The sequence below is a fragment of the Dendropsophus ebraccatus genome, chromosome 5 (genome assembly GCF_027789765.1).
Source record: "Dendropsophus ebraccatus isolate aDenEbr1 chromosome 5, aDenEbr1.pat, whole genome shotgun sequence".
NCBI classification, from domain to species: Eukaryota; Metazoa; Chordata; class Amphibia; order Anura; family Hylidae; genus Dendropsophus; species Dendropsophus ebraccatus.
Genome location: NC_091458.1, coordinates 140,762,394 through 140,779,183, shown reverse-complemented (window position 1 = coordinate 140,779,183; position 16,790 = coordinate 140,762,394). Strand labels below are relative to the sequence as shown.

The following is a 16,790-nucleotide window of genomic DNA, read 5'->3' as shown; positions in this document are numbered from 1 at the left end:
ACCCCTTGGGTGCCACACTGTAGGCAGAGATCTGTAAAGATGCTGCATACTGTAAGGTGCACAACACCGCTCACAATGATGGGTGTTGTGCTCCTGTTTGTGTGTTTTTTGTGTGTTTCTCCCTTTTTGTTTTTCAGATGTCGGTATCCAGTGGATTACGTCGTATTCGGTGGACTACGACGATGACCAGCGGTTGTTTGGATTTTTTAAGATAAAATGGTCAATGAGGGGTGTGGGGGTGTTTTTATTTGAATTAAAAAAAAGTTAGTAGTGGAGGCCGGGGCCTAGTGTTAGCCGGTATAAAATGGCTAACACTAACCGCCCCATTATTACCCCAGTACCCAATGCCACCAGGGGTACTGGGAAGAGCCGGGTGCCATTGGTCCCGGAGCGTCAAAATTGGCGCTCCTGGACCGGGCGGCAGCAGGCTGGTAAGATTTAGGCTGGGGAGGGCCTAAACCAATGGCTCTTCCCACCCTGGTGTTACCAGGCTGCTGTCGCTTGGTTTTTAACCCGGCTGGTTATGAAAATAGGGGGAACCCTACGCTTTTTTATTTTTAAATTATTTATTTATTTTTAAAAAAACGGGTAGGGTCCCCCCTATTTTCATAACCAGCCGGGTTAAAAACCAAGCGACAGCAGCCTGGTAACCCCAGGGTGGGAAGAGCCATTGGTTTAGGACCTCCACAGCCTAAATCTTACCAGCCTACTGCCGCCCCAGTCCAGGAGCGCCAATTTTGACGCTCCGGGACCACTGGCACCCGGCTCTTCCCAGTACCCCTGGTGGCATTGGGTACTGAGGTAATAATGGGGGGTTAGTGTTAGCCATTTTATACCGGCTAACACTAAGCCCCGACTTAGTAATGGATTCCGTCTATTAGACGGCTTCTACTACTAAGTCTATAAAGTAAAGAAATAAAGACAAGACACAAGTGAAAAAAATTTTTTATTCAAATAAAAACACCCCCACACCCCTCATTGACCATTTTATTTAAAAAAAAAATCCAAACAACCGCTGGTCATCGACGTAGTCCATCGAATCCGACGTAATCCACAGGATACCGATATCTGAAAAACAAAAAAGGAGAAACACACAAAAAACACACAAACAGGAGCACAACACCCATCATTGTGAGCGGTGTTGTGCACCTTATAGTATGCAGCATCTTTACAGATCGCTGCTTACAGTCTGGCCTCCAAGGGGTTAACGGAGGATGCATTGCATCCCCCTTAACCCCTTGGGGGCCAGACTGATGTCAGACTGCACCCATCCCAGCAAGGAAGGAGTTAAGTGACCCCCCCTTCCTTGCTGGGATGGGTGCAGTGCTCGGAAGAGGGGGTGGGGAGAGTGTGTGTGTGTGTATGTGTCTATATATATATATATATATATATATGTGTGTGTACATATATATATATATATATATATATATATATACACACACACAGACACACAGATTTATATGTGTGTGTTTATGTGTATATAGGTGCACTGCGCTGTAATTTACTTGTTGACTATGTTGGGATTTTAGTAGCTGAATGTTATTGTATTTATTTACAGGATATCCTGGGACTTGTATTACTTCCTCATGTAGCCTTGGGCTTGTGGTATATTACTTGTGCAGTGTATATTCTTTTATTTTTAGAGCGCATGCAACGATCCTGGCACTGTCAGATTAGCGTACAGTGTTCCTGGCACTGTCAGTGGTGTGCGTCCCCCAGCACGTGCACTATGATAAGTGATAAATTGCTATGACATTGTTAAACCCCAATGGTAACCATTATTTTCCCCAAGCAGTAGGTAATCCCATAACTGTGCCTTATGCAGTAGCCAACCCCTCCAATAGTGTCCCACATAGTAACCAGCCCTCCCCAATAGCCTCCTATGTAGAAGCCAGCCCTCCCCATGTCTCGTATATAGTAGCCAGCCCTCCCCAATAGCCTCTTATGGAATAGCCAGCCCTCCCCCATAGCCTCTTATGCAGTAGCCAGCCCTCCGCCATAGCTTCCTCTATAGTAGACAGCCCTCCACATAGCCTCTTATGTAGTAGCCAGCCCTCCCCCATAGCCTCTTATATAGTAGCCAGCCCTCCCCCATAGCCTCTTATATAGTAGCCAGCCCTCCCCTGTAGTCTCATATAGTAACCAGCCCGTTTCCATAGTCTCTTACAGAGGAGCCAGCTCTCCCCCATAGTCTCTTATAAAGTAGCCATCACTCATCAATAACCTCTCATGTAGTAGCCAATCCTCCCCAAGTCTCTTATAGTAGCCAGCCCTCCCCTATAGTATCGTATATAGTAGCCAGCCTTTTCCCATAGACTCACCCTTCCTGCGGTCCCAGCTGGCGCCGGACACGCGCAACGACGTCACTGCGTTTCCGGCGCTGGACGCGCGAGACGTCACCGAGTTTCCGGCATCTTGACACTTCTTACATACTGCTAAGTCGCAGGCTAAAAACTGCCTACGGCCTACAAGATTAGGGAGGTCTGAGCGACCGTTCGGACCTCCCATATTATAATCTGCGATGTCTACTGGCCAGGATTAATATAATGCGAGAATAGTGCGGCGGGCCAAAGATAATGGCACCGCGGGCCGGATTTGGACATGTCTGCTAAAGACAAATAAAACACAGTTACAGGATTATGGGATCTCTACTACAAAGCCGTACATGAAGCCTTGAGGGGGATGGGAAAGGAAAGATTTAGGATGTTTGGCCATTCCAGCCTAATATAAATACAATACAATAAATATCTTGCTCTATTTTCTGGGGAACAGAGCTGACGTGTAGTTTACTATTAGAACTATAGGGTGCGCAGCAACTATTGCAGCCAGGCCCAGGCTATATACAGATAGGGGGAGGGTGATATATGAATTGGTAAATCAATTGTGATAGCTATATAAGTTTATTTAGGGATTTTACTTTGTTTCACAGCGCTATATATTGGTGTCTGCGACGGTGTCACCACTAGCAGCCAGAAATGGCGAATATAGAAGAAGTGGTTGTCCATGTACCAGGTAATAATTACTATACCATAAGGGGGAGGGTGGTCAAAGTGCTAGATTCTGAATGGTGGCCATACACTTGTATTATAGAGAGTTGTATAGCTGTCATTTACCTTGTATACTGTTATTTTTGGAATTGGACAATGGAGGGTCCCTACTTTCACCCTTTTAATCTGTTAGTAGAATACTGGGTGCTGTTTATGGCGGTCTGTATTCTGTCGATGGAGCAGCAGGTATAGCTTCTCATAACACATGCAGATTCTGATGTCTTCCCTTTTACATTGCAGATGTTCCAGAGATGATTATTATACCAGAGAACAAACCAGATAAAGATACAGAGACCACGGACAAGGAGGAAATTCCTAAACACATTAACATCCTCACAGTCCTGAAAAGGACCGCAGAAAACTTTACTAAAAAAGGTAAAGTTGTTGATGCCCATGGAATGGTACGGGACCCTGTACCCATAACCTTAAAGGAAAAAAAGAAAGCGATACTAAGAAAGAAAGAGATTTCGCTTCTGGCTAAAAATGAGAAAAGAGAAGTCCAGGACCAGGAGTGAAATAAGACGAGAAAGGCGAGAAAAAAGCAAGGAAGTCAGTCTGTGGCTAAACAGGAGGAGAGAAGGGATCAGAATAAAACAGGAGAAAAGCCTAAAGATGCACAGGAAGAGGTCCTGGCTATGCTGCTGAGGAGACCGGGATACCAGCCATGGACTCAGCCTGTTCCTCATACATGTACAGTCATGCCCAAAAGTTTTGAGAATGACACAAATATCATATTTTCCCATGATCTGCTGCCCTCTGGTTTTTATATGTGTTTGTCAGATGTTTTTATCACATACAGAAATATAATTGCAATCATATTATGAGTAACAAAAGCTTATATTGACAGTTAGAATGAGTTAATGCAGCAAGTCAATATTTGCAGTGTTGACCCTTCTTCTTCAGGACCTCTGCAATTCTCCCTGGCATGCTCTCAATCAACTTCTGGACCAAATCCTAACTGATGGCAGTCCATTCTTACACAATCAATGCTTGCATTTTGTCAGAATTTGTTGGTTTTTGTTTGTCCACCCGTCTCTTGTTGAGTGACCGCCAGTTCTCAATGGGATTAAGATCTAGGGAGTTTCCAGGCCATGGACCCAAAATCTCTATGTTTTGTTCCCTGAGCCATTTAGTTATCACTAGTGATGAGCGAGCATGCTTGTCCGAGCTTGGTACTCGTTCGAGCATTAGGGTACTCGATGGTACTCGTTACTCGGACGAGCATCTTGCAAAGATTCAGATTCGAGTTCTATAAAACAGCTAAACAATTGTTTGTTTAGCTGTTTTAATAAAGTTAAAGCTCCCTGGGAAACAGGGAATCAGTAATTCAGGGGTAAACCGGGGTAGCAATCCTCTGCAATAATGCCGATCCCTGAATTGGTTAATATAATTAATTAATGAACCCCTTAGTGACCCATGAGGTATCTGATACGTCATGGTGCCGCGGGGGGTGTTCAGAGCGGGATCCCGCCGGGCAGTGCCTCTATTGGCCGGCGCGGGTCCCGTTGCCACGCCGGCTAATTAAGCCTTTAAGTGCAGCTGTTAAACCTGACAGCTGCACTTAGAGGCTTCAGACCTCACATCCCTGGTGTCTAGTGGGACAGATCTCCCCCCGCGATGCGATCGCAGGGGGGAGATCCGTTCTTCAGAATGACGCTGACCTCGGCTCGGTAATAGATTGCTATGGCGTGCAGCAGGCCATAGCAATCTATGACCTCCTATCTCATTGATCTTTGCTGTGTATATACACAGCATTGATCTCTATGAGAGATCAGTGCTGTTTATATACAAGTCCCCCAGGGGGGCTTCTAGTTACAGTAAAAATAAAAGTAAAAATGTTTTTTTATTATTAAAAATCCCCTCACCTATTAAAAGTCCAAATCACCCCCCTTTTCATAAATATAAATAAATAAACAAATAAAAAAACATGTTTGGTATCGCCCCGCGCGTAATCACCAGAACTATTAATTAATCACATTACTGATCTCGCACGGTAAACGGCGTCAGCGCAAAAAAATTCCAAAGTGCAAAATTGCACATTTTTGGTCGCATCAAATCCAGAAAAAATGTAATAAAAAGTGATCAAAAATTTGTATATGCGCAATCAAGGTACCGATAGAAAGAATGCATCATGGCGCAAAAAATTAAACCTCAAACAGCCCCATAGACCAAAGGATAAAAGTACTGTAAGCATGGGAATAGAGCGATTTTATGGAACATATATCTGTTAACACTGGTTTAAATTTTTTACAAGCCATCAGATAATATAAAAGTTATACATGTTACATATCGTTGTAATCGTAACGACTTGAGGAATATGCATAACCAGTCAGTTTTACCATAGGGCGAACGGCGTAAATGCAAAACTCCCCGAAATCAAAACAAATTCCTTTTTTTTTTTGTAATAATTAATACTTTACTTTAATTAAAACATCAAATGTTTCTTCTAATTATGTTATCACAATAGCATTATTAGAAGAAACATTTTGATTCATATGTGTGCTCAGCTGATTGGCTGAGCGCACATATAAAGAGCCGGTCCGCAGCACAGTGACTTCATTGTGCCGGGACAGGCGAAGAGAACACATCAAGACATCGGAGTGTGAGTATACAGCTCTCCTCACCCCCTCCCCTGCACTACACCCATCCCAGCAAGGAAGGGGGGTCACTTAACCCTTTCCTTGCTGGTATGGGTGCAGTCTGGCATCAGTCTGGCCCACAAGGGGTTATGTGGGGACCCTTACCTCACCCCCTGGGGGCCAGATTGTTCAGTATGGCACCCAAAGAGTTAAGGGGGATGCAATGCATCCTCCCTTAACCCCTTGGGTGCCAGACTGTAAGCAGCGATCTGTAAAGATGCTGCATACTGTAAGGTGCACAACACCGCTCACAATGATGGGTGTTGTGCTCCTGTTTGTGAATTTTTTTGTGTGTTTCTCCCTTTTTGTTTTTCAGATATCGGTATCCTGTATATTACGGCGGATTCGCTGGACTACATCAATGACCAGCGGTTGTTTGGAACTTTTTTTTTAATAAAATGGTCAATGAGGGGTGTGGGGTCTTGGTCTTAGTATACTGGATTTGGTCACTAACAATATGGTGGTGATGGTAGTAGTTATGATGTGGCGGTAATATTTCCTTCCTATATACTGGTATCATTGGTAATATTAGTCTCAGTATACAGGATTTGGTCAGTAACAGTATGGCGGTGTATGTATGGTGTGTGTATGTATATATTTATATATACCAATAGCATCACTTGGTCGTGAAAGGTGGGGGGGGGGGGGGCAAGTTGACCTCTCGCACCAGGGCCCAGGAGACATTAACTACGCCCCAGATAGAGGGTAAATACCAACTACCTACATGGCGGATTTTACCGGTAGGAATTACCTACTGGGGATGGCTACATGAGGAATACTACATATTGGGGGCCACAGAGATGTCTAAGTACTATGTGGATGCACAGAGGGGGGCTAACTATTATATGGGCACAGGGAAGGCCTAACTAATATGTGGAGACAAAGAGGGGCCTGACTACGATATGGGGGTGCAAAGAAGGCCTAACTACTATATAGATGCAATGTGGCAAAAGATGGCACTCTGCTGGTCTGGTGGTGCTCGTGGTTGGAATAATCACAGTAGAAACATGAATCCCGGAACACACCAAATAGTGAAATGCTTACTTTATTGGTGCAATACAAGCAGGTGGACGAGTTTCGGCTCAGTAGCCTTCATTAGTTCCAGCTTCACCAGCTGATGAAGGCTACTGAGCCAAAACGCATTCTTCTGCTTGTATTGCACCAATAAAGTAAGGAATTCTTTTAGTGTGTGCCGGGATTCATCTTTCTAACTATTATATAGAGGCACAGAGGGACCTGATAACTATATGCGGGCTTATCTACTTGAACTGGTGTATTGCAGATTACAGGGGTGCAGACTTACCACATACACCCCATACCCATGGTAACTCCCGCCCACCAAAAACTGACACTGACACCAATTAAATTGGAAAAATGGCCACAGCAGCCTCTTTATTAAGTAAACAAGGGAAATCAGCTCACCTCTTGGTGTATTGTTTGGAGTCTCCAGCGTGTGTGAGAGGGTGCACGGTTCCTGGCGGTGGCTGTCCGTCAAGTAAGTAAATGGTTGCAAAAAGGTGATAAGGATCCGGCTGAATACATATTTAAGTTGGACACAAGAAGCCCACTTGGCCTCAATTACAAGAATGATCTTTTGTATCACTATGTAAACTAACTAGCATGTTATCTCTTGATCATGGACATATTGCAAAATATTATTCATTATGATTTATTTATTAATTTTCAGAATATTCACATTTTCCCCATTTATTATTATTTATTTGTTTCTTAGAACATTCATAGTTCTTTACCATTGAGTAGCATGGTTTAATCGTTGTGTATACACTCCCACATTTTCACATATACATGTGTTTGTGGTCATGCATATATTTATCATTTACATATACACTTTAGATTTCACCATCAGATTATGCATTAACATGTAACCTGGGTGGGACACACTGATATTTATTATTCATCATTTATGACTTATCCATTTATTATTATTTATTATATATATATTTTTTTGTATATATAATTTTATACCCTCAAGCAGTCAGATTTCGCCAGCAGGCTACATACCTGTTTTCAGCCTTTGTTCACACGTGGACATGGCATAGTCATCAGGACAAATAAATATATACATTTTTATTTCATACATCTCCTTTACCCACTATCAAGGGTTGCACTTTTCAACATATGTTCAGAGCCATCATGGAGGCACGCCAAAAAATTGCCATTTAGACATGCTAACTAAATACAAGCACCAATTTTTTTTTTTTTTTTTTTCAATTCAATTATTAATTTGCCCTCATGATATTTATCCTTAGAGCGTAGTTCAGACTGTGCGGCTCGGTCGTTTCACATGCGATAGAGTTACACATTTTTGTATTCGTTTTATCTTTAAAATATACGACCTGGTCGCCAAACACGCTCCAACGTGGACAATGTGTTACCACACTCCACTTCTCTTTATTTGTATCACATGATCATAGCCGACCTATAAATTACAGCATCACGTCCAGTAAACTCATACATCCATTATACTTTGTAATGCGAACTGACCACTGAACTAACTCAACAGTGTCCAAGCGAGTACACCACTGATTGCACCTATTCACCCCACCTGCACACATGTGCATGGGGAAACATCTCATTGGCCATTACTTGTTTTTAAATCTCTAGTCACACACTGACCATTAGACTATGACTAAGCGCGCATGCGCGAAACGCGTCAGTCTTTCAGGCCACACAGCATGAGCTGCTCAGCTGTTTTTTAGATATGCTCTAATAAAAGTTTTTGAATTTTAAACCTCTTGGAGTGCCGGATCCTTATCACCTTTTTGCAACCATTTCTTTATTAAGTACACAAATGTCCTAGCCAGAACAATTAACGAAATCTTCCAATAATCCTAAACCTGCGCACTTATCTTATCATCTGTGTCCGTCCAGCGCCCCCGGCATGCCCCCAGCCCCCCCCCCCCCCCCCCCCCGGAGCTCTCGGATGAGGGCACCTCTCCCCCTCCCTCTTGACCTCGCTGGTGTCCTCGGCGCCACCCCCCTCCCTCTTCCTCCGGATCTCACCCCATGCCCCATCTCTTCAGCTGATGCTGGATCCCCAAGCAGGCACAGGGGGACGTCATCACGCCTGCTGGAGGATCCCTCTGGAGGATCTTCTAACAAGCAGAAGACGGGAGAACCGGCTCCATGCCAGTTATAGGTGAGTTTAATGGTTTGTTTGTTTTTTAATTTGAGGGGGATGCAGGGAGACACTATTACTATTTGGGAGTAGTGCAGGGGGATATAACTAATATATGGGGCAATACAGGGGGATATTATTGGTATATGGGGCATTGCAGGGGGACATTACTACTATATGGGGGCAATACAGGGGGATATTATTTGTATATGGGGCATTGCAGGGGGACATTACTTCTATATGGGGGCAATAGAGGGGGATATTACTTCTATATGGAGGCAATACAGGGGGATATTATTGGTATATGGGGACGATACAGGGGGATATTATTGGTATATGGGGATGATACAGGGGGATATTATTGGTATATGGGGCAATGCAGGGGGACATTGCTACTATATGGGGGCAATACAGGAGTATATTATTGGTATATGGGGGACAATGCAGGGTGATATTATTGGTATATGGGGCAATGCAGGGGACTTTACTACTATATGGGACAATGCAGGGGATATTACTACTATATGGGACAATGCAGGGGATATTACTACTATATGGGGCAATGCAGGGGGACACAATTACTATATGGAGACAATGCAGGGGGACATTATTACTATATGGGGACAATGCAGGGGGACATTACTACTATATGGGGACAATGCAGGGGGACACAATTACTATATGGTACAATGCAGGGAGACATTATAACTATATGGGGGACAATGCAGGGGGATATTATTAGTATATGGGACAATGCAGGGGACATTATTATAAGTATATGGGGGACAATGCAGGAGTACATTATTACTGAATGTGGGGCAATGCAGGTAGACATTATAAGTATATGTGGGGCAATGCAGGGGGACATTATTCTTATATAGGGGCACAGCAGGGGATCCTACATACAGAAGGCAACCCACATAGCTACTGACTTTAATGCACCAAACAGCAAAATTACCACAGTTAGGAATCCTGTAGGAGAGAAAAAGTGGAAGTTGCTAGAAATGTGTGGAGCCTAAAATGTTTGTTTGGCAGGTTCTGAAGAGATGAATTGTAGCTGCAAGTCTTTCTGGTGGTCTGGGCCGGATGGAGAGGAAAAGGAAAGCGACACCTCAGATCAAAGAAGACGTCACCTGTGAGTTACTGTATAATGATTTTGTATTCAGTTGAACATTATCTTTCAGGGGTGCAACACCGCTCTATGCCGCAATACACACACTGCTTCTTCCTAGTAATCCCAATCTTGTTAAAAGCCCCCCTAGTTTCCCCAGGACTGAGCTGAGTTAGGTGAAGGGGAGGGGGGGGGGGTGGCGCTTTTATCAAGATTTGCCCTGTTGCCAAAATGCCCTAGAAACTGCCCTGTCCCCGACCTCCCCACCGCCATGGCGAGCAAGCCCGACACCTTGGACGTGGAAGTCACGCCACATCCTGATAGCCTTTTTCGATCCCATCCTGCAGATCGGAAGCCCACAAATCACAACCCACTCCAATCAGGTGCACGCCATCTCTATCCATAAAGCCCCAGTCTGGCACTTCCAGTTCCTTGTGTCGCACCACTATACCCCCATTGCGTGCAACAAACCGGGACACCTCCCAGACACCTCCCGGTTCACTCTTCCCCAAGCTCTATTAAGTCTGTCCACAGACCGAGCGGGCCTCCAGACAAATTGGGCCACCATCTCCGACCATACCACAATCACGCCCGGGAACATCGACCATAAATAGAGCAGATCGTATTTAATATCACTGATCAAATCCCGCGATGAACGCACACCGGTCATTACCCCCGACGTGTAACACTAACACGCCAGGCGACCTGTCCAAGCAGGATTAAAAGTGAATTTCCTGGCAGAACACCGCTCCATAACATGCCCCCGACTCCCATCCATCGGACACTCACGGCCCCCCGAGGGAAACCCAACTGCCTGCCTTAGGGCCTAACCTCCACTCTGGCCTCCCCCCGACGGAAATATGAATGGCCCAGATCCACACAGAGCAGGCATCTTAAAAACAAAAGGGGACAAGACACATAACAATGACCAACCGCACAACCAAACACACAAATCCAACCGCACATAAGATCTGAACCTCTCAGACTCCCACCTCCCAATCTGACGCACCATCTGCTCCCCTAACCCCCACCTTACCGCCTCCGTCGCTGCGCCAATGCAGAAAGAGTGAGAGGCGAACTCTCTTGCAGGGAACCCCAGCTTGTCCACTCGCCATGTTGGCTACTGCTGGGCCTCCACTGGCCTCCATGTTGACTACTGTTGATCCTGCCTTGCCTCCATGTTGACTACTGTTGATCCTGCCTGGCCTCCATTTTGACTACTGTTGATCCTGCCTGGCCTCCATGTTGACTACTGTTGATCCTGCCTGGCCTTCATGTTGACTAACGTTGATCTAGCCTGGCCTCCATGTTGACTACTGTTGATCCTGCCTGGCCTCCATGTTGACAACTGTTGATCCTGCCTGGCCTCCATGTTGACTACTGTTGATCCTGCCTGGCCTCCATGTTGACTACTGTTGATCCTGCCTGGCCATCATGTTGACTACTGTTGATCCTGCCTAGCCTCCATGTTAACTACTGTTGATTCTGCCTAGCCTCTATGTTGACTACCTTTGCTCTTGCCTGGCCTCCATGTTGACTACTGTTGATCCTACCTGGCCTCCATGTTGACTACTGTTGATCCTGCCTAGCCTCGATGTTAACTACTTTTGCTCCTGCCTAGCCTCCATGTTGACTACTGTTGATCCTGCCTGGCCTCCATTTTGACCACTTTTGCGCCTGCCTGGACTCAATGTTGGCTACTGTTGATCCTGCCTGGCCTCCATGTTGACAACTGTTGATCCTGCCTTGCCTCAATGTTGACTACTGTTGATCCTGCCTGGCCTCCATGTTGACTACTGTTGATCCTGCCTGGCCTCCATGTTGACTACTGTTGATCCTGCCTGGCCTCCATGTTGACTACTGTTGATCCTGTCTGGCCTCCATGTTGACTACTGTTGATCCTTCCTTGCCTCCATGTGGACTACTGTTGATCCTGCCTAGCCTCCATGTTAACTACTGTTGATTCTGCCTAGCCTCTATGTTGACTACTTTTGCTCTTGCCTGGCCTCCATGTTGACTACTGTTGAACCTACCTGGCCTCCATGTTGACTACTGTTGATCCTGCCTAACCTCCATGTTAACTACTTTTGCTCCTGCCTAGCCTCCATGTTGACTACTGTTGATCCTGCCTGGCCTCCATTTTGACCACTTTTGCGCCTGCCTGGCCTCAATGTTGGCTACTGTTGATCCTGCCTGGCCTCCATGCTGACTACTGCTGCTCCTATACTGGCTTTAAATGACTATTGCTGGACCTCCACTGGCCTCCAATGACTACTGCTGCTCCTTCACTGCATTTGTGACCTTTTTCCTGCATAAACCCTGTAATGGTGAATTTCCTGCATAGACCATGTAATGGTTAATATTGAAGTTAAAAAAAAAAAAAAAAAAAAAAAGACTTTGAGATATTGTAAAGCTAACGATGTTACTGACATGAAGATTCCTAAATTCAACCAAATACACTACCCCCGTATGATATAGATGCATTAATCTATGAAATCCGAAGAAATCCGAAATTCCATCGGAACGAACTTTTCAAAAAAATCTGGTAGTCCGGTCGGAACGAACTTTTGAGAAGTTCGCTCATCTCTAGTGCAGAAACCAGTCACTGGTAGCACACACATTATCTGCCACAAACATAAAAAATGGAAAATGGAGTAGCAGAGGCGTAGTGTAATGTATAGGGGATGACTTACGCAATGATTAGATATAAATGAACAGTAAGTATGACTCATATGAATAAGGATGTGCTTGCAGACATGATAGTGTAACAAGTAGTGCTCTTCCACAGCAACGACAGAGAATCTGTTTAGTTATCTTGTTACTTTGTTCTAATGTTCAAAATTACTTCTTCCTATTGTTGTTCCTGTATGTTGGGTTGAGTTTAGGACCCCTCTATGCCCTCACGTAAAAAGTGCCCCCTATCTGTGCTCGTATGTAGTAGATAAGCCCCCTCTGTGCCTCCATACAGAAGACAGGACCCCTACATTCCAGCATATAGTGATTAGGCCCCTCTGTGCCTCTATATAGTAGTTAGAAAGATGAATCCCGGCACACACCAAATAGTGAAATGCTTACATTATTGGTGCAATACAAGCAGGAGGACGAGTTTCGGCTCAGTAGCCTTCATCAGCTGATGAGGCTGGAACTAATGAAGGCTACCGATACGAAACGCGTCATCCTGTTTGTTTTACGCCAATAAAGTAAGCATTTCACTAGTTGGTGTCTGCCGGTATTCATCTTTCTACTGTCCTTGGATTTTTCCTACCACGAGCACCACCAGACCTACAGAGTGCGGTCTTCTACCACATTGCATCTACATAGTAGTTAGGCCTTCTTTGCACCACCACATCCTACTCAGGCCCCTCTTTGCCTCCATATATTAGTTAGGCCTCTCCTGTCCCCATATAGTAGTTAGCCCCCTCTGTGCGCCCATATAGTACTTAGGCATCTCTGTAGCCCCCAATATGTAGTATCCCTCATGTAGCCATCCCCTGTAGGTAACTCTTACCAGCAGTAACCCTCCCCAGTATGTAATATCCCACTTTAAGGGAGTATGCCCTATGTAGCTAGTTGGTATTTGCCCACCACCCTGAAATGTAGCTCCCCTAGAAAAGTTTAGCAGCACCCCCCACCCCTTAACAAATGTCTGTGAACCACTGAAGAGGCAATTATCCCCATCTGTAAGTAAAAAAAAACTAAACAATTCTCACCTGGTCCAGGCTGTGGCAGTTCACCAGCCTCTGCCTTTCTGTTCTGCACGGCCAGCGCCTGAGCGCAGCCTCTTGTGGTCAGAGGCATAATGCTGCCTCCAGCCACAGGAAAGATTGATTGACACAGCGTGAAGCCAATGGATTCTGCTTCTTGCTGTGTCAGTCCCAGTGCTGGCCCAGGAGGAACTGTAAGCGCTCATCAGTAGCGCAAGTGCATACAGTTCCAAAGAGGGGACGCGGGTCGGCCCGGTCCTGGGAGTCAGAGGTGTCATCTGACTGGGTAAGTGAGGGGCCCAGTCAGATGCCAGCATTGACGAAGCGGCCGGCAAGCAGAGTCGAGGCATACTCCGGTGGCGAAGTCTGACGCTGGGGTCCAGTCAAGTGATGACAGCAGCTGTATCACTGTCTGGGGATTAAGCAACCAAGTGTGCAGGAGGCGGACGCCCCCTGGAGTATCCTCTGGTGGCCCAGCCCAACGCTGGTGGTGTCTAGCCATGAGCTGGCATCACTCTTCACATACAGAGAACTGTGCAAAGTCTCTAGAGTAATGATAAATGTAATGTGGTTATAACTGGTGTATGCAGGGTGCGCCACTAGAATCAAATTCCCTTGTGGGTCTAAATTACCCCAGTCCGTTGCTGCCTCCGTTGCTGCCTCCCTACATTCTTTCATCTGCTATAGAGATGGGGGATACATGGTGGGCTAACCTGTAGCTGACAAATAGGATCATTGGCGCCCTATTTAATATGGTAGCAGGGGACACGTGCCGATCACTTAAGAGAATAGTACAACAGTAATAAATGCAGAAATCACAGTGATCTCACCCAAAGGGTGTGATAGGAAAAGAAATGGCAAGAAGTCATCAAGATTTACATGTATAGGATTTATTTGATGGTATGTACATGTATTAGGAATAGGAATAGGAGTCCATGGCTGCTGTCCAGGTCTTATCCGCAGCATAGCCAGGACCTCTTCCTGCGTATCTTTAGGTTTTTCTCTTCTTTTATTTTAATCCTCTCTCTCCTCCTGTTTAACCACAGCCTGACTTCCTTGCTTTTTTCTTCTCTCTCTCTCTTTATTTGACTCCTGGTCCTGGTCTTTTCTTTTCTTATTTTTAGCCAGGAGCGGAATCTCCAGAATCGTTTTTTTTTTAATATCTCTCTCTTTTTCTCCTGCAAGGTTATAGGCACAGGGTCCCGAATGCGTCCTTGGGCATCCACAACGTTACTTTTTTTAGTGATGTTCTTGATGTGGCTTACAGTCTGCTCTGTGGTCTTTTTCAGTACTGTGAGGATACCTATATGTTGTTGAGGGATTTCTTCCTTATGACTGATCTCCACTTCCGGCTTGTCCTCTGATATCACAATCTCTGGAACATCTGCAATGCAAAAGGGAAGACATGAGAATCCGCATGTGTTATGAGAAGCTATACCTGCTGCTCCATAGACAGAATACAGGCCGCCATAAACAGCACCCAGTATTCTACTAACAGATTGAAAGGGTGAAAGTATAAAAAATAACAGTGAATGAGGTAAATGACAGCGATACAACTCTCTATAATACAAGTGTATGGCCACCATTTAGAATCTAGATCTTAGACCCCCCTCCCCCTTTATGGTATAGTAATTATTACCTGGTATAAGGACAACCACTTCTTGTAAATCAGCACTTTCTGGCTGCTGGCGGTGACGTCTGCGCCGACACCAATATATCACGCTGTGAAATAAAGTAAAATCCTTACATAAACTCATACAGATATCACAATTCATTTACCTATTTATATATCACCCTCCCCCTATTATCTGTATATAGCCTGGGAATGGCTGCAATAGTTGCTGCGCCCCCTAAAGTTCTGATAGCAAACTACATGTCAGCTCTATATTATATCTATATTACACTGGAATAGCCAGAATTCCTAAATCTTTCCTTTCTCATCCCCCTCAAGGCTTCATGTCTCGCTTTGTAGAAGAGATCCCATAACCCCAGAACCCCCTATAACTATCAAAACATATAATGAGCAGGAACTTACCAGAAAATGGTGACAGCAACGGCCACGATCACCCCTATAACTCCACCAATGAGACCTCCGCCTGGTAATAAACAAAGACAGGTATTATTATATGTTATTTATTACTATTAGGAATATACTGTATATTTGTATATAATGAACGTCATTGTGATAGTAACTACTCACTGTTATGGCCTCCGTTATAGTTGATGGGAATCTCCATCCCCGCATCCCCGATCACTGTCAAGAAAGGAAAATACAGACATTAAATACATTTCCCAGCTACAGAAATACAATGTCCATTTAGTTCCTTCAATATGAAGCCATTACCTGATGACTCCGTCATCTCTTGTCCGAAGTACAATCTACACATGGATAAAATCACCAGAACTCTCTGTAGCTCCATCCTCTCCGACCGGCTGCAAACTACAGAGTGACTCCATCCTGGGCGCAAAGAACCTGTCACATAGCGTCTATGATGACATCACAATGCTTTTCTTAAGATAGCATTGTGATGTCATCAGTCACCTGATCTGTACTGTGAAGTTGTGTACATGTTGTTGTCATAGTAACATGGAGATAAGGATGAGCAATGTATGTAGGAAGGAGATTGTTATCTAATGAGCAGTATGATGGATTTTTTGACAACCTTTTTTTAAAGTACTAAATGCACCATATATAATGTTACTAACACTGCAACATAACATCAGTCATATTGGGGACATGTTCTCTGTTGGACCAATTGTAGTTGTAGGACACAATATACATAGGTTCCATGTTATGCTGCTAAAATAGAGTTGTGTAATGGATTATATTTCCAGCACAGCATGTGAATACAGGCATACTGGTGTAATAAGACACTACAAGTCCCAGCCTTTCCTAGAAATAAATACACTGCACCAGTAATATACAACAAGCCTGGGCACAGGTGACAGGTTTTAGTTGTTTCCCAGTATTGTTCTTGTTGATGGGCTCTTCATTTCCTATTAGCAGCCGCACCTGACATTGTGGCTTATACCACTGAAGTGAGTGAGAGGAGCTGCAATACCAGGTACAGCCACTACCCATTGTATGGCACTGTGCCTGGGAGAAGAAGAAGAAAAAATCCCAGATGTCCATTTAATAAATGCATTATG

General features: G+C 44.7%; 1 protein-coding gene across 1 annotated transcript; it reads right to left on the bottom strand.

Annotated features, from left to right (window-relative positions):
* Positions 1-14,533: 14,533 nt before the first annotated feature.
* On the bottom strand, positions 14,534-16,075 carry LOC138793865 (uncharacterized). Its single transcript, XM_069972581.1, has 5 exons — positions 15,985-16,075; positions 15,841-15,894; positions 15,676-15,736; positions 15,280-15,362; positions 14,534-15,024 (listed from the first exon to the last, which is right to left on the bottom strand). Exons 1-5 carry the CDS (start codon positions 16,058-16,060, stop codon positions 14,594-14,596), a joined length of 705 nt encoding a protein of 234 aa, XP_069828682.1. The 5' UTR covers positions 16,061-16,075; the 3' UTR covers positions 14,534-14,593.
* Positions 16,076-16,790: the final 715 nt, after the last annotated feature.